This window comes from Phyllopteryx taeniolatus, chromosome 14, assembly GCF_024500385.1.
Source record: "Phyllopteryx taeniolatus isolate TA_2022b chromosome 14, UOR_Ptae_1.2, whole genome shotgun sequence".
In the NCBI taxonomy this organism is placed as follows: domain Eukaryota; kingdom Metazoa; phylum Chordata; class Actinopteri; order Syngnathiformes; family Syngnathidae; genus Phyllopteryx; species Phyllopteryx taeniolatus.
In genome coordinates this window covers 20746278-20764244 of record NC_084515.1, presented here as the reverse complement: position 1 = coordinate 20764244, position 17967 = coordinate 20746278, and the positions used below count along the sequence as shown (strand labels likewise).

At 45.3% G+C, this 17967-nt stretch overlaps 1 protein-coding gene across 1 annotated transcript in view; it reads left to right on the top strand.

Annotated features, from left to right (window-relative positions):
- LOC133489218 (uncharacterized) overlaps nt 1-17967 on the top strand; it is a 51101-nt gene that overhangs the window by 10240 nt on the left and 22894 nt on the right. Inside the window, exons 2-4 of the mRNA XM_061798091.1 lie at nt 8522-9101; nt 15112-15251; nt 17802-17900. Coding sequence (XP_061654075.1) covers nt 9032-9101; nt 15112-15251; nt 17802-17900 — 309 coding nt within the window. The 5' untranslated portion in view covers nt 8522-9031. The remainder of the gene's footprint in view (nt 1-8521; nt 9102-15111; nt 15252-17801; nt 17901-17967) is intronic.

Sequence of the window (17967 nt, the reverse complement as noted above, 5' to 3'; positions counted from 1 at the left end):
AAAGCACAACAACAAACTTAATCAACACTGGACTGAAGGCGCCCCGGGGAAGACACATCGCGCGAGGTGTTTCCAACAAATCCCATAAAGTATTTCGTAGTTATGACAAGAGTCCAGTCGTTTTTCACTCATGGCCGCATTTCCACACGTGCTAGAAGTCTTGCCAGGAATCAAATTAGAAGCAAAAATGATGCTTTCACGCTATTGTTTGCTTGAAAAAAAATTTGTTAGTCTCAATTTGTGTGGTCAAAAAGTAGAAACTCCCCTTTCAGTGGAACCTCTAAAGTCCAGTGATGTTGAGTTCGTACAATTGTCTTGCTTGCACAGAACTTTGTATTCTAGAAGAAGCAAAACATCACGCACAACGTCAGCAAGCCACGCGAGACCTCAGTTCAGGGTCCATGGAAGGATTAACTTGGCTCGTGGGTTTCAACCTTTTTCTTTGACTTGTCCACACGTATTTAAAAAGAAGGTTAAGCCTCAACAAGGCGAGTAGAATACTGACCAAAACCTGACTGCATCTTCAATTCAGGGGATTGTGTGGATGTGAATGTCCTGACTGATGTTTGATACCACAAATAAGACGCATTCACTGGTCCGCTTATCAAATTGTCGTCTACTTGTATGAATGTAGCCGTGATCCTATTGCTGTAACTGCAACAAGTGGTTATGGTTATGCATTGTCCCACACCAAACTCATCTAAGCATACCTTCAGGTTCCTTGCTTTGTGCTGGCAGGGGGCAGACACAAGAAACGGGGCTAACGGGAACGTTTCCACAAACAAAAACCTAACTAGCAAGAAGAGACGTGAACATGAAACAAAGCTAAATAGAATCCAAACAAAAAACACAGATCATGACAGTAAAAAGGACGTTCAGGGTATTTTTATTGCAAATTTGACCCAAACTGGATGTAGAAAATGACTATTGAGTATAGCCGATTCATTGCGAACGACATCCAAATGAATTCATCAAGAATTGCGTTTGCCTAATGTATATGTGATCTTGATTTCCGCACCATTCATCAGTCAGCCTTAATGTAGTCTCGTTATCTTTCTGCCAAGGCGGTTAAAAGGGTAACAGAGTCGCCATGGCGGAGGGCAGCCCCTAAGTGCCCTCTGTGTTGGGTTAACCGTGCCCAACTCCGTGCACAGCTCCAAGGCTCTGGCGCTGACACAGATCCGCGCAGCCGAGCAACTGTGCGGCAATGCCTATTTAGCTTTCCAGCTGTGGCCGCTCACCCTGAAGCAATGGGGCATCGCTCTTCGACAGAAAGCAAATGAGGGCGCTCCAAACATCCAAAAGGAAATCTTTTCCCCATGAGTTTTCCTCCCCCCCCATTACACTCGGACACTTGAGCGTTCCGTCCGAGTCGGAGGCCCTCCGTCGCGGTGAAGAATGCGGTGAAGCGACGAGCCTGAGCTCAGAAGCTGGCACCTCGCAAGGAGAAGAAGGGACTGGTGCATCTCACCTTTAGCGCCACTATTTCTGTTTTGGGGAGTTTCTAGCTCTGTGCTATTATTGGGAATATTGCTATTCCCCATTTTTCTGCTTCCGTTGTATTAAATGTTATACTCTGTTTTCCTAAAAAACAAACAAAATCATGCTTATTTTCATCCCACTGCCATTCATCCCTCAACATGACCCTGCTTAGTCCACGCTGGACTATCGCAAAATATGAATGGATCGCCGTGAAATTTGGTCCAATCAAGCAGACAATGTGCCTTCAGTATGAACACTAATCACTTTGCTTGACTTTTCCCCCAGCATGGCCATCTCATCAGAGTGGTAATTAGTCCTTGTTAATGAAGCAGAAATGTTTTCATGCTATGATTCCAAACTGTGTTTATGAAGATGACTTATTACATATGCTTCATAATTCAAGTTTAAGTGCCCACCACTAAAACAGTAACGACGTTACTGTTTCTCGTGACAGTCGGTAGGCATAGTAAACTTTTGATTATGTTATAGAATGAAATGAGTCCATATTACAACAGGAACATGCAGCGCCATTTCAGTTTGCAATTTGATCTATTGCTTCATTCTGAAATGTCTGAACATTGACGTATACGCTATGTACATGACACAATAGAAACTGCAAAGTTCAATTTTCTAAAGTTTTTCCTGCGGGAAATCATGTCAACGGATATAGCTAGAGTACGTACAGGCTCAATCTGTGGCCGTGGTAAAAGATTGGTTTAACCTTCATAGGTAATGTTTAAGTAACATTTTGTCTTTGTGCTGCCATGACACATTTCTCAATTGTGCCACTTGGGAGCAAAAAAAAAAAATCGTAATTGTGTCGTTTGAAATGTGGAGTGCAAATCACTTACGATTGTCCTTTTTGCTACATTCACTTCCAGTCTCTTCAGTCAAGAAGCTATCTACTTGCTATCGCTCTGCTTGCAAAACCGCATGAAACGTGATTAACCCTTTGAACCGGATGGTCACACGTGTTAATAAACTGCACGTTTACGCAAAGACCCTTATGTCAGTCTTCCACTCAACTCAAGAATCTAATTAGCCCAACAAAGACAAATTAACCTTAATTCTAATTCAAGGGCTCGTAGCAGCTTGTGGCCAGGTGAGACCATCTGATTGTTGATTGTAAGTCTATGATGATAAGGACTACTTTTGAAAAAAAAAAAAAACACACATATGACCTTGGTATAACAATAGAGAGTGGGCCTTTGAGGTCATAGGTGACACAAAGTTACGCAGCGGGAGATCTGCTCGGTTTGGTCGTGACAGTCGTGTCGTGCTCCATAAGCCCGGGGGCGTTTGGTAACAAAGATGACCAGCGCGAGGTGCCAAAGTCGCTCTGTTGAACAAACGTTCCGTCGGCCCTGCGCCACGCTAAGCCTTGGCCTGGATCGGCGAACCGGGGCTCACCGGTCCACGCCACTCACATGAAAGCTGCAGAGCACAGAATGTGCCTTGCGTTGTGGGGGATGGAGGCATAATTGACCATATGCGAGGTTAGATAGTTCACGCTTTTCTTGTCCAGATGCACAGAGACTTGTCTCGCAGTACAAAACCTCAGTATGAGATGGTTCAGTGTTAAAACAGTCTTCTTCTTCGTTAATTCTCTTAAGGCTTAACCCAATTTAGGGGTTGCAACAGCGAAAAATCCTCTTCCATCTCTCCCTGTCTTCTGAATATTCTGCTGTAGCGCCAGCTATTTGCAAATCTTCCTTCGCCGCATCCATAAATCTCCACGTGGGTCTTTGTCTTTGCCTCCTACCTTCAGCCGGGAGGATCCATTTCCCGCAAAAAAGGACGGATTCCCTCCTCCTCATTTTTCAAAGAGTTCCTTCCATTTCCTTCATTCATTCTTGCTGTCAGTTACCCTTGGACATCATTTGAACTTTGGTGCTGATTCTGATGCTAACAAAAACAGCGCCACCTACCAGGGCTCGTATACAGCCCCTCAGTGGCGTTTTACCTGCTGTCACTTTTAAAGGTTTTAAACAATTTTCCCTGCACAGCGTTAAAGACCATCTCACGGTATTTCGTCTAACAATTAGCCTTTCTCATTCATTCGTGCTAGGTTGATTGAAGACTCTAAATTGCCCGTAGGTGTGAATGTGAGTGCCAACGGTTGTTTGTTTATGTGTGCCCTGCGATTGGCTGGCAACCAGTTCAAGGTGTACCCTGCCTACCGCCCGATGATATTTGGGATAGGCTCCATTGCTCCCACGACCCGCGTGAGGATAAGTTGCTCAGATAATGGATGGATGGATGGTTGGGGGGGGGTCATTCGCGCTAAGGTCAAGCAGAATGGAAACTCGTATCCCTTTTATGCCGGAACAGTTTTACTGTGTCACAGTGGCGTTTTTAAGCTTCCGCTGTGATATTATAATTGAGGTTTATTGAGAATCAGACTTGATCAGTCGAACAGAACAAAGTTTCCAGAAGGGAGGGAGAAACAAAGACCAAAGACAAAGCACTAATTGTGAACAGGATGAGAGAAGTAAATCATTCCATTATCTCCAACAATGAAACATGAAATATGTGCTGCACCCTGTGAGGGAAGGACAGGACAAGCTAGAACAGGACAAGGGCAGGAGAAGAAGCATGCAGGACAAGGGTCGTGAACCTGGCTGTACAACTCTAGTGTGGCGGCATTAATTATCCATCCATTCATCCATTTTCTGAGCCGCTTCTCCTCACTAGGTCACGGGTGTGCCAGAGCCTATCCAATCTATCTTCGGGCAGGAGGCGGGGTACACCCTGAACTGGTTGCCAGCCAATCGCAGGGCACATAGGAACAAACAACCACACAAAAGTGTACAGGACAAGAGTATAAGTGAGGGGATACACAAGCGATTTGCATATTCCTGAGTTATTTGTTGCAGTAAGTGCGTGACCCCACACCCAGTGAAAGAGTCCTTGGGGTGTGTGCCTGCGGATACATGCAAGTGAATTGATACCGTTTTACATGCACAAAGACAGACAGAAGTGTCCTGTAATTGCTGCGACTGAGGACCCCACCCGATCAATCGAGGGGCGGGATCGGGCCCAGGGGTCCACCGAGAGCAGCCCCTGGCGGACGGGACACGTCCCACATAGAGGGACCCGGGGCGGTCTGCCGGCCCCACCGAGGCGCCCCGTCAACCGGCCTCCCGGTGGGGGCTCTAATTTGCCTGTAGGTGTGAATGTGAGTGCGAATGGTTGTTGGTTTCTATGTGCCCTGCGAATGGCTGGCGACCGGTTCAGGGTGAACCCCGCCTCCCGCCCGAAGATAGCTGGGATAGGCTCTGGCACCTAGTGAGGATAAGCGGTAAAGAAAATGGATGGATGGATGAATTGTTTTCAAATTGTATTTCAAACTCAATTTAACTCCACTTTGTTTCTGAACAAACTATGCTGTGTACTTTGTGATGATGTGTGAACTCCTACAGTTCGTAAGAGAACGCTATTAAACGAAAGCCATATATAATAAATATATTTTTTCCCCTTTAATGTGGCACATAATCTGTACAACTCATTTGAATAAAATGGTAATCTTATTGAGGGAAGTACAACTAAATAACAGAGATAATGTAGTTGCCTACGTGTGCACATGCTCTCATAACGAGGGATGCGGCCGTGTTCGGAATGAAACAATCTTTCTTTCTTTTGTCTTTTTTTTTAAAAGAATGAAACAATCTCATTTAGAAGTATTGATTCAGTACAATTGTCATTAGATTAAAAGTTAAAAGTGTTTCATATGCTGTCGTCTCAATTTTTAAAAGCGCATACAGCTATTACAGTCGACACAAAACATGACATTTTAACGGTGGCAATTGAAGAAACACATGGAGTAGTATGAAAATGATATTCACACGTAGCCACTCGCACTGTGTACTGCACCGACTGATGGTGGAATGCAATTTGGTCAACGACCATGTGATCGTAATGCGACACAGCGGAGCCTAGGACGCACCTGGCATCTTCTTGTGCCGACTCTTTCATCATGCCCACAAACGTTTACACGCCTTTTTTTTTTTTTTTTAATAAAATCTACACAACTAACCGCGAGCAACGCAGCTTCACTTCTTCTGCATTCAGTGGGCGCGACTTTCTGCTCTAGAGTGCACACTGCTGCACCTCATTAGTAAATGAGAGAGAGAAATAAAGAGAGAGTTTTACGTGCCTGTGAACCAAAACGAAAGGTTCGGACAATTATCATAAACCGTCCCACCCCTAGTTACGTTACTAAGCTGTACTAAAATGTTCACAATTACATCATTTTTATTTTGAATCGTACCAAAACAAAGATTGGTTTGGTACCATTAACTTAATGTTTGACCAGCTAGCTGAACTGTTGAATTAGCTTAGCTGTGTTTGTGAGTTTTGTAGCGACGGATGAAGTTCAACGTCGTTGTTGTTGTGCGAGTTGCAAGCCTTGCAGGTTGCCATCGTCTTTTTGCAGAATTCATCGACAACATGGGGGAGTCGAGTCAAGTCAATTGACTCGACTCCCCCAACTCTGACAAATGAAGACCTTAATAAACACTTGGTTGAGTCCATGTGGAAATACAGTAATGGTGTCATCTTGACAACAAGAATTTAGACTGTGACTCGTTATAATAAAAGAATGGAACCAGGTCTGTTTGGCTTAATGGAGGTCCGCAACTTCTTCCCAGACAAATCGCTGACATGCATGACTGATGAGTGACTAGTGTTAAGGGTAAGGGTGGCCAGGTTTTCGTCACAGCATGCTTGTTTTTGTTCTCTAGTCAGGTTACGCCGGATAGATTCTTACACAAGCAGGAAATAAACATGCTTTGTGAAATGCAGGCAGACTAATCAAGACAGCAGTAGCTTGATGGGGCCAAGTAATGAAATGCTAGCAGAGATGAAATCAACTTCCATCACTTTTTCCCTCTTCACACATGAGACAGGCGCTACTAAAATGAGCAAAAATATAAATAAGAGATGGCTTTTGTCGAGGGCTTTTGACATCCCGTAACAGTCAAGAGTAGCAGGAGGAACGAGCGATGCTTGTTAACTCTGACCCAAATCATACGAGGCAGTGGGAGCTGTTAACACACGGAGAACACGGCACAGTGTGGGTGACCTAGATAGCATTGCTTTAAAAGAAAAAACGAAAAAGAAAAAGCGGCTGTACATCACATTAAATCACTTTCATCAAATACAATGAGCCGTGTCTCTCTCATTGGTAACGGGAGCTGCTTTCTGATAAGGTTTTTTTGTGACAGGGAAAATACCTCTCCCATTACTCAGCGACCTCGGCCGAGAGACTCTTCAAGATTGGCCCGTTTGCCTCGCCTCGACTAACATTTTCTGTCTTTCGAGCGCACACGAGGGGCGGCGCGCGGTCGAGACGCATGAGGAGAACGGGTGCTGATGAGGCGACTGCAATGAAAGGAGACGACAGGAAGACAAGCAGGCGGCGGCGGTGGTGCGTCGCCATTTGTACGCGAAGCTCTGCATATGTTCCCTGAGTCATGGGGAGAGGAAGAAATAAACAGCTCGCATACTCCAGGGCTCGGTGCCTGTTTATTACACCGCAGTGACATTTTCAAGAAATACAGATTTGCGCCAAGTGGATGACTTCTTCATGTGTTCCCTTCATGACCGGTTCAATTGATCAAATCTAAAAAGGGTCATTTTCATATCATTGGATCAATAACGGTAAAAAAAAATCAATCAATCAAATTTTGCATTTTTTTCATGCCGCCTTGGTTTTATTTGGATAAATGTCTTCCATCCTGAAACAGCCACACTTAAAGTTCTATTTTCAAAAAGTCGTTTGTGATTAAAAACAAACAAAAAACAAATTACTCAACTTCATTTGGGACATATAACAGCAGACCTTTTAGCATTGAAGGTTAAACAATACGACTAGATTTTTTTTCTTTTTAAAAACAGTTATTGTGTTTTGAGAGATAGCAACTGTCAATAATTTAAAAGACACATATCAGTAAAATAATTGATTTTCAAAAGGAAATTCAGTGGGATATGTCTTTGATCAAAATATTTGAAAATGACCCATGAGCATCCCCATTGGCCAAATCTGGCCAATATTCAAGGTTTTTCCAAACATTTCTTCATTTGAGGAGCAACTTTGGGGAGCATTTTTTTTGCAGCTTAATCGCACAGACAACCAAAGCAAGGCTTTTATTAAACAATAAAAATACCACAATATAACGAGGGAGTTGAATGTAGGGCTGCAGCTATCGAATATTTTAGTATACTCGAGTATCCTATTGAAAATTCTATGGAACAATTGAGTCTTTCGATAAATTATATTTAGCTTCACTTCCTGGTCCACGCATCGGTGACGTGAGCGCATTGTGTCACATACGCCCCCCGCGGGCATCCGTCTTCAAGACCGTCTCGCAGTTGTGCTTTTCAATGTGTTCTTTGAGGCGCATAACGCAAATTTTGACTCGCAAACTGCGATGTGAGCGCGCTTAATTTGAGCCATAATGTTTGATGTACAGTCGCACTCTTTGGGCCAGGTTAGGCTTAAAAGTCTTCTTTTCCAACAAAGACCTTTCACCATGCCAACAGAAGCAGTGACAGCCGTGGTGCCACTTTGGCTCTGTGCCATTGTTAGCAGTGGATGATTCAAGGGCATTAAAGCACAACGTGGGTGGTTCCAGTTTGGAGACGACCTTGCCAGGATTCCCACTACAGTGTGTCGATTGCTGCTCTCTGTGACTTCTCCTTCCTCTTGTGCTCTAGGCCTGATCTTCAGAAAAAAAACTCTTTTGCATGCACAGAAGCTCCAGTCATGCTTTAGTGTTCTGTATTTACTCACAAGCAGCACATAAAAATGTTGCGGTACAGCTCTCCTTCAAGGGTGGCCGCTGAGCGGCACGCACTTTCGTCAAGGATCGAGGATCCAGAAGAGATAATAACATCTTTGTTGATTTGTTAAATCGCCGCCTGCCATGTGTCATATTCAATTAATCTCGTAATCAGCAATCTGGGGCCGTGTGTCAGTTGAATTCGGAAGCACCTCCGATCCAACATTAACACTGTCTCCTCTTTCATCTCCTCGCAGGGTTCAGAGCCAGTGACTGCGAGAGGCTGTCCGATCGCGTGTGATGTTCTCTCGGAGGGAATAATAGCCACTCCTGACCTACTGTGAAGAACAATCTTTGATCCAATCAATGCTACCACCTCTCTTGGGGGAATTATTCCTGCGCAAGCGGCGAACATTGAGAAAAGAGCACCGGTCGACCATGTGATACTTGACCTTCAAGGAGGCGAACTCCGGAGGATGCCGAATCAGATCTGAAGCTTTTCCCAAGAGGATCATCAAGCTCTTCATGACTTGTTTGCTAATACGCACACATCATGGCCAAGTGAAGAGGGCTATTCATCAATGCTGGATCTTCGTCCGTAGAGGAGTACCAGACATCGCAGCATGAATATGAAATTGATTTTTCCAGCGGTGACGTGCCCGTGAGAAAGACGGAAGTAGGGGAAGAGTTGGCGTCGGATCAACTGCTGTGGCCGCGAACCCATGGTGGACTTGCTGTGAGCCGGACGAGGGACTCAGCGGTGGAGAATGTCAGCAGAGGCCGAGCTCCAGCCGGGTGTCAAAACCATCCACAGAAAGGAGTCGAGGAGGATCAAAGGTAGATTATACTCTTGTTAATAAAATCAGAAAGATTGCGTACTTGTGCTGTGGCAACAACACACACAGCAAGCCTAGAGCAGTTGGACACTGCAAAATCCACGAGAACAATTTTGAATCTAAGGGACTGTATTTATTGTCCTTTCCCCCCCCCCCCCCCCCCCCCCCAACATATCACATATTCACAAACAATGTTGCTGTATCAAAAATAGACAGTCAACAGTGTGAAAACAAACTGCAACTAATACAATAAATGATGTTGTGTCGATTGCACCTTGAACAGTTGTAGCGAATACAACTCTCCATCCAATCCACCAGGATGCAGAAATAGATTTGTGACGAACGGTGAAGCTGACAGTGTTTACTTCCTCCTCTTTGGCAGACAGGGAAATCTAAAAGCAATATTTGAAGAGCACTAAATAATTTTGGACTCCACGGCAAGCAGCTGCAGTCAGTTGAGCTCGCCGAGAGGCTCCCCAGATGTAGTAACAGCTATTCCGTGTAGCCCCGGGCTTCGGGTAGCGGCGTGATTTAGGTGTCACGGACAGGGTAATTCACAAACTGTCGCTTTGATGAACGGCATACGTGATGTAATAGGACGAGGCGTTCTCCGAACGGCTCGCTCTGAGATTGAAATGAGAACGAACTGACTGAGAGAAGGGTGAAAAAAGAGAAAATGGGACAGTGAAAAGAAGTGTGATCCAGGAGCACAGCGAAGTGAGCAACAAAAGGAGTCTTTCTCATTTGCCTCCCTCACTTGACTTCAGCCTCTTTCCCTTTTTCCTCATTTTTCCACCCATGACTGAAACGCACTCCAGTCAGTTGAGCAAATCCAGCTTGTGCAGCCTGGCTGTAACGAGTCCTCCGTGGGCGTTTCGCTGGCTCCGTTGGCCCGCTTTGTTAAATGACGGGGTTGGAGGAAGGCCCGGCCGTCGATTTAAGCTAAGCGAAGGGGCAGCGCGCAAAGAACGAGGGGCTATCATACACACGGCCGTGCGGCTCTTCGGTGGGGACGAGCTGCCCCTGACTTCACCGTGTTAATCACACGTGCCGCAGGCAGTCTCAATCTGCTCGGATGCTATTTAGAGCCACATAAATTGGAAATGGGGCAACGTAAACGGATCCGGTGCTTGCGGTAGATGTGAGCATGCCGGCACAGGTGAAGGACACGTTCAAGGACCAGGATGATGAGACATATTTACTAAGAGCCATTTTAGAGCATAGGGGTCATCTCTCCTTGCCACTGTCCTGCAGTCACACACACACAAAACAGGTAGAAAGAGAACAGGAGTTGTATTTGCACATACTCAAAAATGCATTTAATGATCCCCTAATGTAAAATATTACACATGGATACCTTCCAGCAAAACCTTCTTTTACTTTAAAACTGCATTTAGCTTTGCGTGAATCATCATTCGCTCTTTGATGTAATACGAGTGTGTCAACTTTATTGATGTCTTCTTCCGCATTAGCAGAAGGGAATTCATAAAATTAGGCTAATTGTGACTGTCCGCTAGTCAGCCCTCCAACTCCAAAGGTGTCACACAATCATATTGTTTTGCTCATGTGAACACCTGACATAAATGATATAAACAATCGTAGGCATGGCTAGGAAAGTTAATTTATGTACTGTATACCACTCAAAATCAGTCTAGCAAAAAGTTGTACGAAGTAGAATCACTGACCTGACTGTATGACATTGAGCTTTAATAAAAATAAATAAATAAAGTTTTATTTTATTATTTTTTTTTATTATTAAATAAAAAAATGATTGACCTTTCACCAGACAACAATACAAAAACAACAGATAATAGTTCTACGTTCTTTTCCCTTTCAACTCCCCTCAAATGCTTTAGATGACTTTTAGCCAAATAATTTCATACGTGGCCCCAAGATGCTTAGGTTGGGACAAAACTGTTGGCGCCTTCTTCTCGTTAGAAAAATAAAAATGCAAATCCTTCTTTGAATTTTTAGTAATAACAAAAGTAATGCTTGCTTTGTTTTTGTGGTTCAGCAGAATGATTTGAAATACAAAAAAATGTAATTGTCCTGGACAAAAATGATGGTACCCTTCACAAATGATTTAGTTTCACAACATTTCATTTCATCACTCAACTCAAACAACTTCTGTAAATGTCAACTTGTGCACCCGTTGACAGGTTTTGGCCAAGTACTCATCATCAACCCGCTCCAGCTATCTCTGGTTCTCCAAAATGCTCCTTCCACACATGTTCAATAGGATTTAGGCTTTTCAGAATAGGCCAGTGTTTTTTTTTTCTTCGACATTCTGGAGTGTTTTTATTTCTGTGTTTTGGTTCTCCAATATTCTGTCGGCGGGGTCATGACCTGTAGCTGCAATTAATCTTTCTGACACACCCCAAAATTCCTCTGTCGTCTTGAAATTTCATTTGTAACTTGCGCAGATTCATGTCATCAAATCTGGATCTGAATCATTTTGCTCAGTGTCAGAGAGCTCGGTCCCGGCTTCAAGTCCCGGGTCCTCCGACAGGATCACAACCCTAAACACAGAGCTAAACACACACACACACACACGCACGCAAAAGCAAGAAACGAAAAACTGGACTATTGCGAAGAACCCAAATCTAAATTCTTTTGCACATCTGTGGGAGGAGCGGAAATATCCCATCTGGAGGAGGAAGCATTGTGCTCCGAAGAAGTGAGCCAAATTATTTGCCGACAGGTGCAGGAGTCTCATTGAGCGCTACGCAAATCGTTTGACTGCACTGATTGCTTCTGATATTTGAACAAAATAAATGATGTTAAGGGTGCTATCATTTTTGTCCAGTCCAGCGTCGTTTGTTGGTTTTTGAAAGTAATTCTGTTGCTCACAAAACTAAAGCAACGTCTTTTCACTCATCGAGGTAGTTTCTTGTTGTTGTCTGTTTCGAGTTGTTTCAGTGACCATTGTGGGTTTTTCTTTCTTGAACAGGGTAACAACATTTTTGTGGAAGTCAAGCGCTTATGTAAACCATAATAATAATAATCATCATCAAAAGACAGTTTTAAAATATCTCCCCAAATAGTGATGACAATTTTGTTTTTGTTTTTAAGTTTTCTTTGGGACCTGATCATATTCTTATCTGGGCTTTCGAAATAGTAGTACATGAGGCACAAAATCTAACGTGAGAGTTTACCGACCACACTACAGGTCATTCCTCGTCAAGCGGTGTGCAAACGTCCCACCTGATTGTCAGGAGCCGCCATCATCAAGCTCATGCACCTCGCGAGCCACTGACAGAAATGCTTGACTCTGTCCCCATAGCAACAGCTGCTCTCACACTGTCACGCGTCCACTTGTGATGGGATCAGCCAAGATGAATGTCAGCGGCTGGAGGTGTGAGGGGAGCGTTGGGGGAGCGTTGGGGGGGGGGGGGGGGGGGGGCTGTTGCAGTGGAAGCGACACAGAGGCAAACCGAAGCTGATCCATCGTATTGCCAAGACAACTGACTTCTACTTACACCCACCTTTTGCGTTGACACTGATTCGACGCGCATTAACGAGAGCGCACAAAATCTTTGCAGCGAACCATTATATTAGTTACTCTTTTGATCTTGTGTACAATACACCTCATTAACTCTGTATGTGTCTACAATCCATCACTTAACCCACTGTTCATTTTCACTAAAAGGAGTGTGTAAAAGTGTGTCTTTGTGCTTGCCGAGGCTTATTTAGTGTGTGCATGGGGGAGGCAGATGGCAGGGACAGATTTGCGCTCCTCAAACAACATCCATTAGGCATCTTAAATTATATGAGGTCAGAAAGGACACATAATGACTGTTGTCATTGAAGTCCTCTGCAGAGATTAACTATTGAATGTTGCATCAACACGGGAAGAAAACAGCGCGCAGGAGGCTTCACCGTGGCAATTATGAACAGCCCGAGGGACGGTGTTATTTTAACGCGAGGAGACAAGCAGACACGGGTACACGCTCACGGGGGGTCAAAGGTTAAGCTTCCTCGATACCCATTTCCCCAACAAAAAGTTTGTGGTTGCCAAGTCCTTGTATCTGGAGGGACACTTCTGACACTCCATCTGCTGCCATCTGTCCCCTCGCTGTCCCCATTCTCGTGTGATGAGAGACGAGCCCTGAAACAGTATGGAGCAGCGTGCAGATCTGTAATTCTTCTCTCTGCGGTCCTGTTCCGCAGCCAGTTTGGCTATTGTAGCATTTGGTGAGAGCTTTTACAGTCCAGCTGATATCGAACTGCTCCACAGCATTTGCGAACATTGTTTGAAAGGGCAGCTGGCGTGGCAAAGGTCTCCGTTGTGTTCTCACCCCTTTCAGACCACCAGGACTCCCCAATGGCGGGCGTGCAGTGCCGTGTTTGCATTCACTTAGATGCAGACTAACAGTAGACAATACTCAAGGCGAGCATCTGTCAGGCGCATTATGAGCATCAGGCTCATGGGCCAGAAATGCTGTGAGGACCATTCAACCTTGGGTAATTGTAAATCCAAAAAAAGCCAGAGGAATATGTGTCATCACACCTCACACACACACACACACACACACACACACAGGCTTTCCTCTTCCTCGCAGTGTGTGACAACATGAAACAGCATGCCTCGCAGCCCTTTCGTCTTCAAATACAGCACACTCGCTTGTCTTGATCTGAACCCAGAGCACGTTGCACACGAGTTATGCCACTGTGTGGCGACTCTCATTCAGTATGCAGGGCCTACTTTTTGGGAGAATCTCTGCATAAAGCTCTAAATCTCTCTCGAAGTGTTTTGAGGGGAAATGGCACGTCGAACGTAAAGAAACAAATGGCACCGAACATCTGGTAGAAGCTCATCGGAGAGAGTTGTACTGACTCGGACTGATGGTGTTTAAAATGCAACTGGAGCAGCGTGCATTTTACGACACATTACAGTGTGAGTCAGTAAAATTGGGATGGAGTGCTTAATACTGTATGAATGGTGTGGAGCCCTTTTACGAAGGACCATTTGAATCAGGAACAGCATGAGGTATTTTATTTCATTTGCATGTTTCCTGAAGGATTTAAGCGAGGGCATGCGCTAGATATTCTGTCAATATATGAAATGTATTGAAGTGTTCTCTAGCAGTTTCAAGTGTGCGTGACGAGCTGTGTTGAGTACATCGCGGCTGTATGTAAGACTCATCATCCTTTGGCAGCGAAACAAGTCGAAATTAGGCCTAGATTTGACATTCACTTGCTTTGAGACTTTAATGACTTTAGCATCGTCAAGCCCTCCCCCAACGTTTGGAGGCTCGTGCCCTCATGAATTAATGAGAGAGTGTGCATAGCCAAGACAAGCGCTCGCATTAGACCCAAGACTTTGCCTTCATTTGAATAACCCAGATCATTTCCTTTTTTTCCCCAAAATTAAGAAAAACGCTTTTGTTAAGCTTGAAAATCCAGAGATTGAGAGAAAAAGTCACGTTGGCATGCATTGGCGTTGCCATTTAACCTTCTGATGTTTGCTGACATGCCGCAGCTCAAAGCAGCAGCCCGTTTCGTGATGTTCTCCTGACCTAGAATTCAGTGGGCCTTGAAAACGTTCATTTCTCCAAGGTGCCGGAGAGCTCGAGTTGAACAATCTTCTCCGTGTACGCACGGAGGGGGTCGCCAGCATGGGAAGTTTTGGGACAACGTTTATCAGACCGACGAGCGCACAAGTCGGGGCTTCGGGCGCTTTTAATGACGGTTGTAAATCTGTAAAATGGATGTCAGTGTCATGTGTCAATCATCATCATCTGCACGGGGGGGACAGAAAGCCCGAGGTCACGTCGACACGCTCGAAACCGGCTCGCGGCTCCATCCTGCCTCCGTCAAGGCACGGCCCGGTTTGACGTCACCAAAAGAGGCTGAGGGTGAAGACAAGTCAACCATGTTTTGCCTCATTATTTCCTCCCTCGCCGCTAATTTATGATTCAGTCTGCATTTCCCGTTCCATAAATATTTACGCCGGAGCGGCCGACTCACGCACCCGGTCCTCTCGTTCCCTCTTTGTCTTCCCGCCGCAGGTCAGGACCGCACCGAGGCGGGGCTTATTAAGCGTTTCCGTGGAGATGGCGTACGCTACAAGGCCAAGCTGATCGGGATTGATGAGGTGACAGCAGCACGCGGGGACAAGCTGTGCCAGGACTCCATGATGAAGCTCAAGGTGCAGACTTCAGTGTGTGCGTGTACGTGCGTGCGTGCATGTATGTATTGTCTATAGAACGAGTAACCCTTCTCACTCAGTTTACAATTCACTTCAACCCTTTTAAGAGCTGACCGTCTGGTCAGTTCTTAAAAGAAATAATAAAAAAAGACAATCTTTATTAGGTTGTACAGTGCACCTGCAGGATGAATTTCTTCTGTGTTGCTTTATTCCTCCCTAAAAAAAGCTTCTTTGTTTCTCAGAGCTCTGTGTCTGTTCAGCATTACCCTCCATATGACACCACGCAGTCGTGGCCAACAGCCACATGTAGTCAATACGCAACTGCTATTATCTGGACTGGGGATACAGGAGGGGACAGGGTCTCTATCGAGCCGCCTCTCACTGCCGTGAGATCTAATCCGCCAAATGGAGAAGGCGATGGCTGATTGACAGCAGCTATCGACTCTCCCGTTGGTCCATTGCTTGCGCTGTTCATCTGGGCTCGTCTCCACTGCTGCTCTGTGGAAGTAGCAGATACACTCTGTGGACCCGTTTTGGGATAAGCACTGCCTCTTTTTTTCCACAACAAATTATCACCAAAATAAATTGGAGTGTTTCAGAGAGATTGGCTGTGTGTCATCGTGTTGAGAATAAGAGCAGGAAGCTTAAAAGCCTTCTATAAGCTTTTATTTCCTCTATTCCAATTCAAGAACATAAAGAAGCAGAGAGGCCCAGACTTACTTCTTTCGGGCAACTCTTCCAGGGGAATCCGAGAGTGTCGCCTAATGTTGCTGCTCCTTCTTCACCGCAACAGACAACTGCAGTACGCTGCGCATTGTTAAGAACCTCACGATTCGGTTCGATTCGAAGTTGATTGAAATGCTCTGATATCGATTCAGAAAGAAATAGAAATGCACAAATAGTTAAATTGTGTGCATATGGAGTACAAATGTAAACACATGACAACCGCTCTCTTTTGAAAGAGTAAAGTGTACTTCAATTGCGAATTGCGTACCATGCTTCGAGTGTCTTTTGTCCCTTTCCTGTCTTCCAGATTTACAGGGGAACCCAAAATGAGCACAAACGTCAGATGGTGGGGAGAAGTATTGCAATGCATCGATAGATCGATATTGTACCCCACCCCTGCAATGCAGAGTCCGTAACTCTGCGGACTCCGCGCCGATACGTCTGTCAATATCCCATGCCATTTTTCTCGCACTTGTGAACAAGACCCCAAGATACTTGAACTCCTCCACTTGGCACTGGATCTCTGATCCCTGAACCTGAGCGGGCACTTCACCCTTTTCTGGCCGAGAACCGTGTTCTAAGATTTTTATCCTAGCCGCTTTCGAGTTGAACATCACGGCCTGTGAAGCCAACAGAACCGCATCCTTTCCACAAAGCAGAGTCCCAGTTGACCGTTGCCGATGTCCATGTGACATTGCAGACGCATTGCAACCAAGACAGCCCCACAACATCTGGGCACTTGAGAAACTCTGGGCAGATCTCATCCACAACCCGGTCGCTGCCACTAAGAAGCTTTTTAACCACCTTGGCACACTTAGCCTCAGAGATACAGTAGATTAGTCAACTTCCAAGTTCCCAGACGCTGCTTCGCAATTGGAAAGAATGTCGGTGGAATTGAGGAGGTCATCGCAGTATTGCCCTCGTGATCCATTACATCCAGAGTCGAGGTCAGCATCGCTCCAGCCCCACCGACACAGTCCACCAGAAGGAGGACTAGAATCTCAGAGGACAGAGGGATTGCCAAATTTAATAATGCTAATTAACCAAGAGTCAAGCGCGGGTCTGGATTGCGAAATGCTGTGTGTCTCTTTGCTTTTGTCAGTCGAGTGCAGATGAAAGAAATCGGAAAGACCTGGATGTCAAACATGAGCTGAGCTGTAAAGTTTTGAGGTGAAGAGAGACGGATTACAGACGGATGAGGTCGGCCACTCGTTAATGTCGCTGTGGTTTGTCAGACATTAGGCAGGTCTTTTCTTCTCCTTCCTTTTCTTCTCGGGCAACCTTTGTTCTTGAAAGACACTTCAAGCACACTGGTTGCGTCAAAAGGAACATAGTGGAAATGTTAAGTTTTTTTTTTTTTTTTTTTTTTTTTTTTTTTTTTAATTAGAGTCGAGCTGTTCCCTGGGGAAAAAAGCAGACTTCAAAGGCTGTCTCGGTTGTTCAGTCAGCGAAACGTGCGAGTTGTTGGAGCGAGCGGGTCGCTGCATTTTGTCAGCAAATCTCCACTTATTGTTCTCACGTACGTGTGTCACGATGAAGTGCAGTAGACCTTCTTGAAGAAAATGGGAAAAATGGGCCTTGGAGGGGTAAAAGACGGCAATTATAATACAACTCGCTGCACAAGGTGATGTGAATTCCTCTGAGAGTGATGCTTTCAGAAAAGGCGTCAGAAAGAACACGCTGTCCTATCACGCCTTACGTAAGCGCTGTCACCCTAACATCTGTTGCCCCCCATCAGGCACTCACCTGAGTGGGAAACTGTAGACGAAAGCTTTGCGTCTCATGCTCTCACCTGCTCACGTCCATGCTTGTGATCTCCTGCAGGGCATGGCTTCCTCGGCACGTTCCAAAGGAGAACACAAGCAGAGAGTCTTCTTGACGGTCTCTTTCGGAGGGATCAAGATTTACTGTGAACGGTCAGGGGTGAGTATCAAGTCAGCGAGGGGAGGTGGAGGCGTGTTTGTTCATCCCAGCTGCACCGGGAGTTCTC